General features: G+C 30.7%; 1 protein-coding gene across 2 annotated transcripts; it reads right to left on the minus strand.

Annotated features, from left to right (window-relative positions):
• Positions 1-682: 682 nt before the first annotated feature.
• Positions 683-12,597, minus strand: LOC145187588 (uncharacterized). Of its 2 annotated transcripts, XM_090068590.1 has the most exons (5): positions 12,347-12,597; positions 10,107-10,397; positions 5,818-6,023; positions 2,074-2,177; positions 683-1,994 (listed from the first exon to the last, which is right to left on the minus strand). In XM_090068590.1, the coding sequence occupies exons 2-5, from the start codon at positions 10,384-10,386 to the stop codon at positions 1,046-1,048; spliced, it is 1,539 nt and encodes a 512-aa protein (XP_089924716.1). In that variant the 5' UTR covers positions 10,387-10,397; positions 12,347-12,597; the 3' UTR covers positions 683-1,045. The 2 variants fall into 2 exon arrangements, with proteins under 2 accessions (XP_089924716.1, XP_089924706.1); XM_090068580.1 differs by lacking the exon at positions 12,347-12,597 and having other exon boundaries at positions 10,107-10,492.
• Positions 12,598-16,927: the final 4,330 nt, after the last annotated feature.

Consider the following 16,927-nt stretch of genomic DNA (forward strand, 5'->3'; position numbering starts at 1 on the left):
ATATATATATATATATATATATATATATATATATATATATTTCATTTATATGTTAAGTTAAGATCTTGTTAATATCTCAATCTGACAAAAGAACTTCATATACATCATAACAATATAAGGCAACTGCGCAAGTTTCGTGAATACTACTTTTACAGTTTTGATCTTACGCCAAACTTACGAAAAAAATGTTCGGTGAATAAGCTCCCAGGAGTTAGAGAGACTTTAAGATTTTACTTTAAATTCATTTGGTTTTTTTTGTTAGATTTAACTTGAGAATTAAATCAAACTGACCAAACTTGAGTCGGTTCTTGACTTAAATTTGAGTATTAACACATTTTGTTTCTCGGCTGTATATTGTTCCCCAAAAATCCAATAAATAAATAAAAAAAACAATAAAGAAAAAATTTCTTTGCGTACATCAAACTTTCACTAAAAAGTTTTTGCTTTTAATTAAGTTTTAGTTTATTTATTTTATTTATCCAAAAAATCAGTTGAAGAAACGTAAATCCTTATGACTTAAAATTCTAAATATGGAATTCTTTTTAAAATCACAAAAATTTTGCTTTCTCAAGGGCTTTTCGATTAACTGAGCAAATTATTTTTAAAGAGCACTCAACTTTGTAAAAAATGAGATTAATGGGTCTTAAACACAGTTTATGATTGAAAGGAAAATTATAGAAAGTAAATTACGAAAGTTTTTAGTAAATTTTTTTGAGAAAGTGTATGATAATATTTATTACCATATGTACTCATTCGCAAAACATACCCACTCGTTCCCAGGACATATCTGGTAAACTCTAATCTAATTTGAATCAAAATTTTGTAAATCTTTAATTCAAAAAGTCTATCTCAATTATGGATTCTGTGTTGCAGTGGCTAAAATACTTTAAAAACACGTAAAAATGCTTTCAAAATTAACACGTAACATATTCTCACTTCATAGAAGCATTCTCACATGTAACATCATTCTTCACATCAAACTGCTAAAATTTCTCACTTCATAGAAGTAAAGGAAATTTGAAAATTTGCCCTCAATCTCGTAAAGCTATGTATTTGCAGTATAATCAAACGAACAGTAAAACGCAACCTCCGCCGTCTTCAGTTGCAATACTTTATTCGGTGAAATCAATAGCTGACTGTTGGAAGGAAAAGAAATAACTATATCGCCGATCTTTAATGTGTTGAGAGAATCTCTAATTGTGTGTTCATTGATCTTTGATGATAAACTTCCAGGTTCACTCGATTGAAAAGTTCTATTTGCTGGAAGATCAAGGTTTTCTCTCGGAAGATTAAGAGTTTCTACCTCGTTTGTACGATTCATTTTTTGTGCTGAACCGTGACTATTTTTATCAAATGAATTTTTTATTTGCAAAGTTTCTATATTTCTTGCATAATTATTTTTTGAAGATGTTAAAGATGTATACTTTTTTTGATAGAAGAAATCTTTTGGACGTTGGATGTCAAAACTTTTGCCTCGATTCTCTTTTACTCTTTTAATCTTTGAAAAACACGGTCTTCTTTTGAATTCATACCTTTTCTCCGAAAAAGAATTTGTCCGAATAGAAATAGATTTAAACACTTTAAAAGATTTCTCGTATGAAAATTGGTTTTTATCACCGTTCAGATGTATACAATTTGAGTCTTCTGAACAGTATCCATCGTGCAGTTCTTTAACAATGTCTTTTCCCATGGGAATATAATCTAAAGAGACCGAGCGTTGGAGCATCAATTTCTTTTGCTTTTTATATTTCAGCCTCTTACTCGTTACTGACACTTCAGGTTCTTTAATTTTTTCATCCTCGCAACCGACAACCGGCGGTATAACGTCGTAGCCATTTTTATTTTCGGTTATTTTGTCAACGAAAGGAATTTCTTCATCTGCAGCTGAATTACTGTTGTTATCAGAAGTTTTTATTGTCAAATCGCTGGGAAGATTTGTAAGCGAAAACCTTTTCTGAAGGTGAGCTAGAATTTCAGTTGTCAATGAGATATTACTAAAAAAAGGAAGAAAGTACAAAGTGTTATCAATTAGATTATCTAAACGTTCATAACTTTAAAAAAAAGTAAACTGACCTGTTTCTTCTTGAACTTTTCTCATTTGAATTATCATCACTAAAGGAATTGTTTCCTGAAGATCCGTTTCCTGTTGAACTTGTATCACTCTCGATAGGATTGTCCTAAAATTTTCATATACATAGTTGCATTGTATTTATTCAAAAGACATTTCAAGTTAATATTTATCATATACCGTAAAATCCGGTCTATGTGCTCACTCACTAACACTTTTTTCCAGCCGCGTATAAACGCACCTAAGAAGAAACTTAATAATTAGGTTGTTTTGACAAAACAAATACAAATGAAATTTAAAAAAGGTTTTTTTCACATTTTTTAGTCATACTTATTCAGTTTTCTTACAGCGACCAGTCAAAAGAGACAGAAGAAAGTGATTAGTCTTACATTCTAGTAAAGCGTGTGTAAAGATAGTGCACTTTTAATCTTTAAAAAATATGACCTGATCAAGACAAAGTTTTAGCTTCTTTTCCCGCTCGCGGATTCGCCCATTCTCATATTATCTCATGAGAAATAAGCCCAAGAATTATTTCACAAATTGTTTATAAGGATTAACAAGGATTTATAGGCCGGATTTTCGGTACTGATATCATTTTACGGTTTATGAAAAACATGTTCGCTATAAAAAAAAAAAAAAAACAACGTTTAATTCCGATGGCGACTGAACTCTTATCTTTTGCTTACTTTTTTGTAATGACTAAATATCATTTGGGTGCAAGAAAATCTGTTTGCATTTTTTAAAGTTTATTTAAGCTTCATTAAATAATTCTTTGATTGTTCTTTTAAAAAGTCTCCAAAGAGTTTTCTACTAATGCTTAAAGCGTCTTAACGCATAATTAATGTTCTTATTCGTCTTATTTTATAAGCTTGTTTGCAATTGTATTGTAAAAAAAAAACCCTAACACAAACAAAAACCCAAACACTAAACCCTGAACTCTAAACCCAAACCCTAACCCAAAACCAAACCCTAAACAAAATTTAAATATAATAATAAAAATTTTTTATAAACATAGATATTAAATTTTCTTAAACTTTTTAAAGATTTTATAAACATAGATTTCGTAAGGTTTATTTCCCTGTATACATTTTTATTTTAAGTAATTTTTCTTTGTAAACAGAAAACTTTCTGACGGATGCTTTAAAAAAGAAAGAGAAAATTGGGTTAAAGAACCCTCGGTGGAACGTCTTACCCTACAAGAAGAAGGGAAATAGTACACTGGTAACAAATAAAGCTAGTATTAAAACTGAACCGTGGTACTTACCCTTTTTCAGCAATCATCTATAATAAGTAGGTCACAGATAAAAACTTTAATAAAGCTATTAGTTACAATCCGAAAACTTTTTGTAAATTTTTTACAAAATTAACTTCAAAATCATTTTAAGCTAAAATAAACAAAACTTATATAACAATGTTAAAACTTTTCAATTGTAAAGTATTTCATTGCCACTATTTCTTCAATAAAAAGCTAAAAAATACTTCTACCCCAAATCCTCACTATTGTAGCGGGGTATCTCGCCCCAAGGAAGCATCTTGCTTCACCCTACCCTTTGTGTTTTAGCAAACAATATAGATCAACTGCTACATGTTTTTGGTAATTATTTACACTACCGTTCAAAAGTTTGGGGTCACCCAAAAAATTTTGTGTTTTCCATGAAAAGTCACACTTATTGACCACCATACGTTGTGAAATGAATAGAAAATAGTCATTGACAAGGTTAGAAAATAAAGACATTGACAAGGTTAGAAATAATGATTTGTATTTGAAATAGCATTGTTTTTACATCAAACTTTGCTTTCGTCAAAGAATCCTCCATTTGCAGCAATTACAGCATTCCACACCTTTGGCCTTTTAGCTGTTAATTTGTTGAGGTAAGCTGGAGAAATTGGACCCCACGCTTCTAGAAGCAGCTCCCAAAAGTTGGATTGGTTGGATGGGCACTTCTGACGTACCATACGGTCGAGCTGCTTCCACAACAGCTCAATGGAGTTCAGATCTAGTGACTGCGCTGGCCACTCCATTACCGATAGAATACTACATACAGCTGCCTGCTTCTGCTGTAGATAGTTCTTGCACAATTTGAAGGTGTGTTTAAGGTCATTGTCCTGTTGTAGGATGAAATTGGCTCCAATCAAGCGCTGTCCACTGGGTATGGCATAGTGTTGCAAAATGGAGTAATAGCCTTTCTTATTCAGAATACCTTTTACCCTGTACAAATCTCCCATCTTACCAGCACCAAAGCAACCCCCAGACTATCACATTACCTCCACCATGCTTAAGAGATGGCGTCAGGCATTTTTCCAGCATCTTTTCATTTGTTCTGCGTCTCACAAACGTTCTTCTTTGTGATCCAAACACCTCAAACTTGGATTCATCCGTCCACACCACTTTTTTCCAGTCTTCTTCTGCCCAATATCTGTGTTCTTTTGCCCACCTTAATCTTTTTCTTTTATTGGACAGTCTCAGATATGGATTTTTCTTTGCCGCAGCCGCCTCTTCACTGTAGATGTTGACACTGGTGTTTTGCGGATACTATTTAATGAAGATGCCAGTTGGGGACCTGTGAGGCGTCTGTTTCTCAAACTAGAGACTCTAATGTGTTTATCTTCTTGCTTAGTTGTGCAACGCGGCCTCCCATTTCATTTTCTACTCTGATTAGAGCCTGTTTGTGCTGTCCTCTGAAGGGAGTAGTACACACCGTAGTAGGAAATCTTCAATTTCTTAGCAATTTCTCGCATGGAATAGCCTTCATTTCAAAGAACTAGAATAGACTGTCGAGTTTCAGATGAAAGTTCTCTTTTTCTGGCCATTTTGAGCGTTTAATTGACCCCACAAATGTGATGCACCAGAAACTCAATCTGCTCAAAGGAAAGTCAGTTTTTTAGCTTTTATAATGAGCTAGACTGTCTCAGATGTGTGAACATGATTGCACAAGGGTTTTCTAATCATCAATTAGCCTTCTGAGCCAATGAGCAAACACATTGTACCATTAGAACACTGGAGTGATAGTTGCTGGAAATGGGCCTCAATACACCTATGTAGATATTGCACCAAAAACCAAACATTTGCAGCTAGAATAGTCATTTACCACATAAGCAATGTATAGAGTGTATTTGTTTAAATTTAGGACTCGTTTAAAGTTATCTTCATTGAAAAGTACAGTGCTTTTCCTTCAAAAATAAGGACATTTCAATGAGACCCCAAACTTTTGAACGGTAGTGTAGGTCAATAGTTTTATGAGTTTACTAATAAATTAGGTCAAATGCTACATATGTTAGGTAAGATTATTACTCTCACTTCGGTAGTATCATCAAAGCTAAATTACTTTGAACATGCTTAAATAAACCAGCTTATTCAATCATAAAAACAAACTTATGTTACTAACGTCTATTTCTTTTTTAAAGAATAATTTATTGAAAGTTTATTTTTATTTTATTCACCACCACAGCAAAATCTATAGGTAGTTCCCCTCCTCCCTCCCACGTACATATCCCCTAAGTTTTATTACTAAAACCTAAACTTCTTTATAGGCAAAATAAAACCTAAGTTTAATTTGCAGACCGGAATTTTAATAGAAGTTTAAGTAGTAAACTAGTGGGTTTACGTTGAAATAAGTAGACCTGGGGGGTTTAAGTTCAATGTGTTTAGAAAAAATGGTAGCTTTTAGAATATAGAAGCTTATAGATAATAGAAGAACAATTTTTTAATTTCATGAATTTAAATTTAATGTCAAACAATAAAATCTCACCCAATCAAATGAACCAAAACTCTGTCGACTTTTTCCCAAGTGTTCTGAAATCTTACTTATCCAATCATTTAAGATGGTTTCGGATTCTGCGCAAAGAAACAATCGTCTTTCTTTAATGTCCAAAGCGAAAACGTGTGGATAATTAATTGGCCAGTATGGGTGCTCTCGTTTATTTGGAACGTTTGTTTCGTATAACGGAAATATCTCTAGAAAATTAAGTATAGAATTAATAAAGCAAAGTAGTTTTTTAAGTTTCTAGTACTGTAAACCAATTTTTTTTATGACTCTTTTCACCATTAAATCCAGTCATTAATGACGTCAGTGGTAAATTTTCATATATAATTTCTGAACTTTTCTAGTATTTACTTTTTGCCGCAGTTTCTTTAATTGGCTTTTTTAGCTTTATTTTTACCAGTAAAGTTTTTACTTATATCACGTATTAAATTATTACACGTACACATGAAACATGATAATTAAAAATAAATGTCTTATTCGAAATGCTGTCCTTTCGCCTTCACAAAGGTTTTTTAACGAGACAGCCAAACGTTAAAATGGCGACATCTACGATATCCACTAGAAAATTGGCTGTTGCTTTCTCAACACATGCTTTAAACTCTCCGACTTTGGATGTCATCTACTATAAGCCATGTCTTAAACACTGGCCACAAAATGTAGTCTTGCAGATTTTAATCCGGGGGTTCGGAAGCCAATTTTAAACTCTAGTAAACTCTGGAGTGTGAGTGTCCAAACTGTGACAAACAGGACTTTGGCTGGTGAACTAAAGCAAAGAATTTTGCGATGCGTGATGCTTACTTGCCGAAGAATCATTGGTTAGCTCTGGTCTTCCTAATATCCCTGAAGACAAAATAAGAAATGTCCAAAGCAGTGCTTCTTCCATAAGCCACTAATCATTAGGTCTTATTTGATAAAGCGCGATATACATTTCGAGTTGAAATCTCCACAGACATAACTTTTTTGTTTAAGGAGAAGATTTTTAAGAATTGTGTTCACGTCTGTGATAATTGCTGAAGTTTGTACAGTTCGCGGGAAACCGCTTTTTTTTGCCGATGTTCAACAACTTAAGTATACTTGAAACAATTTATAGTGTGATACTTAAATAGGCGACTTACGCCCAAATAGTTTAAAATATTAAGAAACTCCAAGCGTCTATCTAACCCTATGTAAATAATATCACCCTATTCCTAGTTTATTGCTCAATGACCAACTGATTGTTCGGTAATTTCCACGTAGGAATGGGGGAATAACCCAACTAAAAGTTCCGGGGGGTTTCTTAAAATGTTTAAAATTTGTGATTCATCGAATTTACGAAGCATTATTTATCCCTAGACTAAGTATAGCAGGATGAGTCGGAAAAAAAATTTTTTTTTTGAGTCTGGAAACACTAATATATGCAGAAAGTTGCTCCATAATATCCTGATACTGAAAGGGTAAATTTTTACAAATCGGCAAATGTCTTCCAACTTCAAGACTCTTTGAAATAAACAACACCAAATTCGTAAAAGCTTCTAATTTAAAAACTTTTTTTATTCAAAGACAATCTTTAAAATTCATAATTCAAATTTATATAGTTATGTGCCAAATTAAATTTAATTTTGAAGTCAGAATGTCTTACAAATTAAAAGACAAAAATATAAAACAACAAGATGAAATGATTATTAAATAGTAAGTAGGGTAAAAGAGTTGTTTTTTGCGATAATATGTTTTTTTAGGGAATTCACTTTTTTATGAGAAATATAGTTTAGAGTACTTGAAGGTCTCACTCGCTCGTAACGCGTGAAAATGTAAATATGCATGAAAATATGCATGCAAAACCATTATAAACAAAAAATTTAACACTTGCCGTTCAATTAAAATTAAATTTATAATTAAATTTTTAAAGATTGAAAGTTTTCTTCACTAAAACGAAATTTGCGATGATTCAAGGTTCGCATTTTTCCCTACACTTTATGAGTACTTACTTATAAGATGACAATTAATATTAGAGAAAACAAGCTTATTATTATTATTATTTTATTTTATTTTTTTTTTGATTCCGAAATAGGATATTGGCAGGATTTTGATTCCTTAATAGGATATTTGATTCCTCAATAGAATATTTGTAGTTAAAGTAATAAACGGATTTAAAGTTTTGTAAACATTGATTCTGTTTTTTGCAGTAAAAAAATCTGTTTTTTTTGCGTCATTTTAACGCGAAATTTTAAAACTTTGCAAAGTTTTTTCAAAATTTTTAAAAGTTTTTTTGAAGACCTTTTTTTTATTAAAGTAATTTAAAATATTTACACTGTGATCATAGAATGAGTTAAGCTGCATCTAAAAAGTATGTCACACCAGAGCAAATGATTAGGTGACATTTAAAGAAGTAACAAATTATAGAAGATCTGAAGAAAAATGGTCCTGAAAATGTGTTAACTGAATTTGAAGAAGAATAGTTGATTAAATGGCTTAGTGTGTCAATATGTGATTTTTAAAGTGATCCTAGAACGAAGAATGATTTAATTAAGGCTGCTTCAGACGTACGAAAACTTTGTAACTTCTTCAATACTCCACCGTTTAAAAATGGACTTCCAACTGAATGTTGGGTAAAAGTATTCCTTAAAAAAATCCTGCGATAGTTCTTCATACCCTTGAATTTGTTAGCAGAGCAGCAACAATGGTTCCAGCCAGCAGAATCAAGAGATTTTTTGAAAATCTTTATATTTTTAGAAAAGAATGGTTTCTTTATGTCCTTGACATTCCAGATGCTATCAAAAATGTTGACGAGACAAATTTTGAATTCAACTCGAGCATGAAGAGAGTTCTTTCAAGGAAAGGTGCGAAAACAGTTTACAAAGTTAATTCATCCAGACCTAATGAAAACATCACTACCTATTTTGCTTTGGAGCTAATGGTTCAGTAATAAAAACCCAGGTCATTTTGAAAGAAAAGTATACTCGGTGGGAGATCTTGCTTATGCTTCAGGAACTATCAATGGTGATTTTCTATTCACTAAAACTGAATCTGGATGGTAAAACTAACGCTCTTTTAAAGGTTATACTCAGAGAATCGATAAGGAATTGAAAGATGTTGCTTGTTTTCATATTCTTTGACAATCATTAATGTTTATTAAACCATTAAAGATAGAAAAAGCGAAAACAAAATTAAAGTCATTTGAACCTGTTGGTAAAAAGAAACGTGGAAGACCAGCTAATTTTCAATGATATTTATTCTATTTTTTGTGTGAAATTTTGAATATTTAGAGAAACTAAATTAGAACTTCTTTCATTCAATAAAGGTCAATAAAAGCGATTTAACCTTAATGTTTCTTAAACTAATCGTATTTTAAGAACTTTATTATGATTGTAAGAACTTATAAGAATTTTATTATGATTAGTTTTTAAAATACCACAAAAGAAAAAGCTTTTTTTTTTACCACAGAAAACAGTTAGCTAACTTTCTTTTTTATTAAGACTGTTAAAGGTGTAGTTAAATAGGGTAGTATTGCGCAAAAAATTTTGTTTGCTGCACATTTTGGTGCAAGCTTCATTTAAAAAGTGCAAATGGTTCAAGAGCTTTCAGCACTGAAGCTTTCTTAGAACGGAAATACCGCAAAAAACAATTCTTTTAACCCTGGTTATTAAAAGCAGATTGTTTTTAAATGATTTTTTTTAAAGACAAACTATCAGTCAAAAAAAGAAAGAAAAAAAAAGGCAGATTAATATCCTTGAAATTTATTGGCGTGGGTTTGAATTCATAAAAATTTTATAACAAAACTAACGAAACCGATGATAGCAGCAAATATTTTTTTTTGTTTGTTTTGAAAAAAAAAAAAAAAAGCTTTTATGTTTTTATTTTTATTTCTTCGCTTAAACTTTTTATTTATTTTTTTAAAAATTTACTTTTTTGATCTAAGTGATGAAAGGTCACATTAAAAATCCGAAGATCTATTGAAAATACTTCTTTTTTTATTTTTTTCGTTTATGAATATGACAAAGCTTCATTGAAGTATAGTATGAATTACTTCCCGTCAAAAAGGTTTTTAAACATTGGAAAGGGCTTAGCTAGATGTTAAATCATGAAGTAATAATTATAAAATTAACATATTTCCATAATTCCATTACGTGTAATTTTTTATAAGTTGTAACTTGTATGAGTTTTTTGCATTCGAAGTTTTAAACGAAGAAAAATGCGTTTCCGCGCCACGAATTTACATTGTTAAAAAAACTCGTTGAGTTTTTAAATTGAAATAAAAAAAGGGAGTTAACGAAATAAACAAATTGCTTAAAACTTACGGATGGGTTTAACGTTTTTAAAACGATCAACCGCATTCCCCCAATAAGCAAGATACAAACTTGTCCTTGCAGTTTTTAGTTTGATGTTCCCTTTAGATGCTCGCAATTTGGTATCCAATCCATAATCACTTGCCCAGTTTTCTCTCAACTTTATAAGAGCAAAATATCGCTCATGCCAGGAGTTTTCTTGCGTGAGTTTCTGTCTTGGTGGTGATTTAATAAATCTATTTTCGATGATACTTGAGCCAATTTTTAAAATGTTAACTTTCCGGCCATTCATCGTCGAATTTACTATTTAAATAAAAAAAAAGCTAACAAATTACCAACAATTTTCATCGCTTGTATTATTTTAAACTTTGATACCTATCAAAAATGTGCTTGCATTTTGTTAAAAAATGATAAGAGATTTTAAAGTATGTTTTTAGAACAAAGGAAATCAAATAATCCGGATTGCTTGATAAAAAAATTCCTTTATCAGGCGATTTTGGAACTAAATGTGGACATTCCTACGCATCTATCCCACAGTATGAAATTTGAGGGTTTCTGTTCTGGTTCTGGATTAGTTCATGATGCGCACATATTTTTTAAAGTCTGAAAATTTCTTTAAAAAATTGTGTTTAAAAAAACTTCGAAAAATTGCTTTTGAATTTAACGCTTCTTAGGCAAAATGAACATTAAAAGTTGTTATTAGACATTAACTGTTAGAAGACATAACGCTGTATTATAATAGTATATATATATATATATATATATATATATATATATATATATATATATATATATATATATATATATATATATATACATATACATATATAGCATTATGTGGCTTTATCGTTGAGCAGAGGTGGGTAAAAATTTACAGTGGAGCGAGTGTTTTAATATTAGCAAAGCGCCTTAGCTTCCTTGAAATCCAAGACTCGATACATCAAAAGTTACAATTACCAGTTTACTAACTTAACAACAAGCCATACAAAAACTTTCCTGCTTTAACAGTTTATGATAAAGTTTTTCGGGGTGTGTGATCACAAATAATCAATTTAGAAACGTGGAGTGATGTCAAAAACAGTTTTTTACAATCAGACTTTACAAATAAGTATTTAGCATCATTCAATTGTTTTTATGATTTTTTTTTTTTTTTAAGATTTAGTTTTGCTAGATATTTGTTTGAAAAATCATGAAATAGGCACGGTTGATACAAAATGAAGCGTCATTTTTTAGATGGAACAATTTCTATCATACTTAATATGATTTTTAATTTACATTTTATCATATCCTATTTTATTTTGATGGTATTGGATTTGCCAAAAAGGTTTGCAAGAAACCTTATAAAACTACCAAGGGTACCATACCAAAAGAAAAATACGAAAAAAAAAAAAAAGTATTAATTTGACTATAAGAGATTTATGTAAATTAACACAAGTTTGCCAAAGAACAAAGATCAAGTATCCTAAAATAAGGAATGACTTGGAAATGTCTTGTGAAGATTGATAATTTTTTAGTAAAAAAACCTGAAGCCTTTCTCAAGGTACTAATATCAACAAACTAAATGATGTTAAATTTTATTACAAGTTGACTAAAATTCTGGGTCACTAAAAACTCCAGCTTCAAAATGTATATAATATTGAAGAAACTGATGTCAACCAACAAAGTGGTGAATCTGGAAATACAAGTGACTGGGTGCCAGACCACTTTCAGTAGTTATAGAATATTTTGCTAAACTTGCAAAACCAAATGAAAACATTCATTTGTTGAAAATAATGGATAATCATAGCTCATGTTAGTCTTCCCGTAATACTATTTTGCAGGGAAAACTGTTTTTATTTTATTCATTAACCCCACCCAAAAACGTTCAAACAGAAGGTGTCTTTGTTGACAGAGTTGTCTTTGGATCTTTTAAAATAAGGCTTAATGCTACAGCAGATATTTTGATGGTTAACATTAAGCCTAAAAGTTATCAACTACAACACCATCCAGGATAATAGGAGGATTTACGTGGGTAGGTGCATGCCTTTTTTAACTTTTTCCAGAAGCACAATTTTTTCTCGCTAAGATCTTAAATTCTAGCTAAGTATAAATTAGTTACTAATAACTTCCGAAAAGAATTGACAGCATTCTTTTAAAAGAATTTCTTTTAATTTTTTAAATCCAAATTAATTTTTTTTATTTTTCCTTTGTTCTTTTTACTACTCCCCAATACGAGGCTGGAAAAAGAGTAGTGTTAAACAATACAAATTTACCTGTGATTTATATATACCAAGGCAAATGTTGTTGCAAATATCTCCTTAGTCGTTGTGGATCGTAGTTAGTAATTTTGTGTTCACCTTTTCGTTGCGTATATTGTGTGGTTTTTCGTTTATAATGTTCTTTAACATGTAAAAAATGGACTTTTTCTACAAATTATTTTAACTTTAGAGAATTCAAATAATCCATACAAAGTGATAAGTAAAAAAATCTGAAATATTGATGATGTTAATTTTCAAATCAATTTTGTCACAGGAAATAAATACATTGCAAATTCTTAAATCGTGCGTTTTAATGGCCCCATAATCGACATCAGTATAAAAGCCTTTTTTGTTTTTAAGTTTAAAAAAACTTAGTGAGTGGGTTATTTGTTCTTTAAGAAAAGTTTTCTCATTCATAACTTCTTTTGTTAGGAAGAAATTCCAATTGCCGTCGTACCGACGACTGGTTATTAAGTTTTAATCTGATTATAACTTAAAAAATTATCTCTCAGCTTTTAACACAATAGTGACAGCTTACACAACTTATTAAATTACTATTTATCACTTAGTGAAAGGAAGATCGAAAGTAAATATTCGTAATCTGATGTGGGAGTATAGGCACAGAAAAATGGTGCAGAGACATCTAAAATATGCAGGTGTGTGCAGCACTATTAAGAGGATGAATAAGGATTGTGCTAACTTACTCTGGTTGTCCTCTAGAACCCAGGGATGGCTCTAAGGAAGGACATTTCCTTCTTTAAAATAGCTAGAGCCGCTCCTGCTACGGTTTTAGCCCTTCTTACAGCGAAAGCACTAGTGATACTGTGATAGTTCATTGTCTTTGCTATCTTACTTTCAATGCAAAGAAGAACCAAACCCTGTTACAGAAAAAAGGTAGTCTTCATTATTTCATAATTAATATAGAAATAACTTGTGGCATGATATGATTTGTTTATATTTCAAATCCGTACCACAAATTAACTATTTTATATGTAATCTACATAAAATGATAAATCCATACCTCTAGTCACTCTTTCATCGAAACTGATGCGGACTTGATCTTTTAACTTGTTATTGCTTCTCTCAGCTTCTGCAACTGTCACAGGCAACAGGTACATTAAAAACGAAGGGTGATCTTTCTCTGGATCACCCTTCGAAATTCACCCTGCAAAATGGTGGAGAGATGCGTTTTCGATAATTTTTTAAGAAACAATATTTGAGAAAGATGCATCACTCCCGCATATTGTTTGAACATGTTCTTTGAGCAACAATATCTCCTCTATCAAGACATTGTAAATATTCTCCAAATACCTTTTCCGAAAAAGTTTTGTATTGTTAACCACTTCAACCTCGGTCATTCTTTGATACATATAAAATAAGTAGAAGAGAGAATCGTTTTTTACTTATTTATTAATCTTTTTCTAGATTTAAACTGGCTGTGATAATAGTGGTGGTTTGATCAATTTTTTATTGGTTAAAATTGGTGATGATCAATTAGCCAATAAAAAAAATGTGTTAAATTTTACTTTACAGTCAGCGGGCAGCCATGTCTCATCAAGAAGGTCTTTTAGATATTTGTTTGTTTAGGAAATATCTTTCGATTCCAGAATTGTGTGCAACCAAGACACTCTAATTGTAAATTTGTTCCCCTGAGATTCATCTCTAGACTTCGGCGGCTATTTTTTACATTTTTTTCAATATTTACTAATGACATTATTTATTTTCTGATGACATCATTTTGTAGTTTAAATACTGTTTTATGTTTAAAAACAAATGAAGCAAATTTTCTTTTTGTATTCCTCCAATCCTTAATTTTTTGTTTTTATTTTGAAACCAAAATTAACGATTGATTTTAAAAGTAACAAACTATCATTTAACGCTTTTTGTAGTTGATATGCTTTAATGAAAAACAAAACTGAAACGTAAACATCTTTTTTCGTGAAAACTCGTAAAAATCTCCGACTTAAGTTTTAACCTTACAACACTTTTAATATTTTCTATAAATGTTAAAAAAGTAAAGAGCTTATATCTCGGTCGACCTGTTTTCAACTTGTTTTGTAACAATTCCAAAATAGTCTTTTTTATACACTTAGTTATCATTGTATTATGATTACATTTTGGTGCAAATAACTGAATTATTAATTAAATTCAGTGCTGATCGTCCCACTTTGGTCAGCTTTTTTGATGATCAAATTGGTTTTTATTTAACTCTTTAATAAAATGAAAAGAAAAATTGTTCCAAAAAACTTTTTAGTTTTAAAATTTAGTTGTACCAAAATCAATTCATGATTTTCAAAAGTTTGTTCTAAGGAGGCTTAATATTGTTCTTTTTACAAACTATATTCTTGCAAATAGAAAGCTACTTTAAAAGTGCTTGTTGTTGTAAGCAAACAAATGCGTTTTTTTAGGGCTTCAATATAGTTTCGACTGTGCTCTCAAACTTTTCTCAGTTGCCATAATTGAATAAGATCCGAATTGATGGATTCAAGATCGTGTTCAGTCCAAGCCAAAAGAATACAAAAAGCATAAAAGAAATTTAAATTTATTTAATGATCAGTTGATTTAGTTTATGAGTTTTTTACGATTCAACTGGTGAAATTGATGCTAAGTGTTCAATTATTAATATTGTAATTTATTTTTTATCAAATGTAAAAGTTATTTATCATATCGAACACTCTACCTTTCATTTCGATAATATTGCTCAGCTATGTATACCTTGACAGGAATTGCAACATTTAGATTTTATAGCTCTTAGAAATTTTATAGCTCCTGCACTAACATAAGTAGAGCTTGATGATTTCCAAAACCTCTAAGTACCTTAATGAATTTGGCAGTGGGAACATTAAGATTAAACTCCTTAAAAAAAATCTTAAAGTTACAGTTTTAAACAACTTATTGCAAGCATTGCATTCCAAAAAGGTTTCTTAACCTCAGGCTTTTCGACAGAGACAACGAGTTGTTTTGAATAAAAGCTTTCAAAGCTAAGGTGATTCTTGATTCATTTTGCGCTCAAATTTTTGAGATGACTAGACAGAACTTTTCCTTGCTTTGCAGTGGATGTTGATTTTACAGTTGGTATCAAGTTCTTTTGTCTTTCTAACACAGTACGGGAATGTGAACCTATTTGTCACCTTTGGCAGTTTTTTTTGAAGCGTCTTCAGTGCCTTAATAAACATGTTTTTCCGACACATATTCAACCATTTTTCCCATATTTGATTTGCGTCCACTTTCGTATATAAAACATTGAAATAGCTTTAGTATTCAGTTACAAATTTTATAGCCTATGTATAATAACTTTAGTTACCATAGTAATGTAACTAAGTTTTAACTAAAGGTACATTAAATACTTTAAATTACCTTCACAACATGGTAGCATAGTGAAATGCGGATTAGTACCGGCAAGCATTTTTCTACATTTTAAGCGTAGTATGGTAGGAAGATCTGGGTGATTAATATTTCCAGAAAATTGTTTTGATATGGTTTAAGTAGTCTTTTTTCTATTTTTTAGGTTTAAATAAGTTTCAGCATTGTTTATTGGCCTTAAATCCTTGCCTTTGCTGAAGCAGCAAATGCAAAACTTTTTAACAAAATTACCATTTTCTTTTGCACTACTTAGTGTTTTAAACGAATTCTTTAAACAAAAACCAGAGTTGTTATCTGTCCAATATGTCCAAGACAAATTTTCTGCCGACATAAAATATGTCCGAAATATTTTTCTGCCTACCAACTTTGACATAATTTTATGTCTAAAACATTTTCTGCCGACATAAAATATGTCCGAAATATTTTTCTGCCTACCAACTATGACATAATATTATGTCTAAAACATTTTCTGCCGACATAAAATATGTCCGAAATATTTTTCTGCCTACCAACTATGACATAATATTATGTCTAAAACATTTTCTGCCGACATAAAATATGTCCGAAATATTTTTCTGCGAACTTACTTTGACATAATTTTATGTCTGAGACATTTTCTGCCGACATAAAATATGTCAGAAACATTTTTCTGTCCACTTACTTTGACATAATTTTATGTCTAAAACATTTTCTTCCGACATAAAATATGTCCAAAATATTTTTCTGCCTACCAACTATGACATAATTTTATGTCTAAAACATTTTCTGCCGACATAAAATATTTCCGAAATATTTTTCTGCGAACTTACTTTGACATAATTTTATGTCTGAGACATTTTCTGTCGACATAAATTATGTCAGAAACATTTTTCTGTCCACATATTTTGACATAATTTCATGTCTGAGACATTTGCTGTTTCTTATTTTAGAAGAAAAAATCGTACAACTTTATTGCTCATTTCAGATTAATTTAACGAGTAAAACAAAAGTCTCGATTTCCCCTTATTAGAATGTAAAAACTTAGTCTCAAACTTAGTTTTTATTACTGAATGTGGTTTTTATTATATGGCGTCCTGTGCCGCACTAGAAATTATGTTAAGTAGAAAGAAAAGTAGAACTTGTAAAGGATCGAACCATTTACAGCATAAATTCTGGCCAAAATTTATCTTTTAATTTAACCGAACCGTCAGAATCGTTTTTTGAAGAGTAGTGATCTTAACCGAAAATTTATTC

Source organism: Hydra viridissima, unplaced genomic scaffold (assembly GCF_058129835.1).
Source record: "Hydra viridissima isolate aposymbiotic clone 2 unplaced genomic scaffold, HvirCarnegie_v1 scaffold_1, whole genome shotgun sequence".
Classification (NCBI taxonomy): Eukaryota; Metazoa; Cnidaria; class Hydrozoa; order Anthoathecata; family Hydridae; genus Hydra; species Hydra viridissima.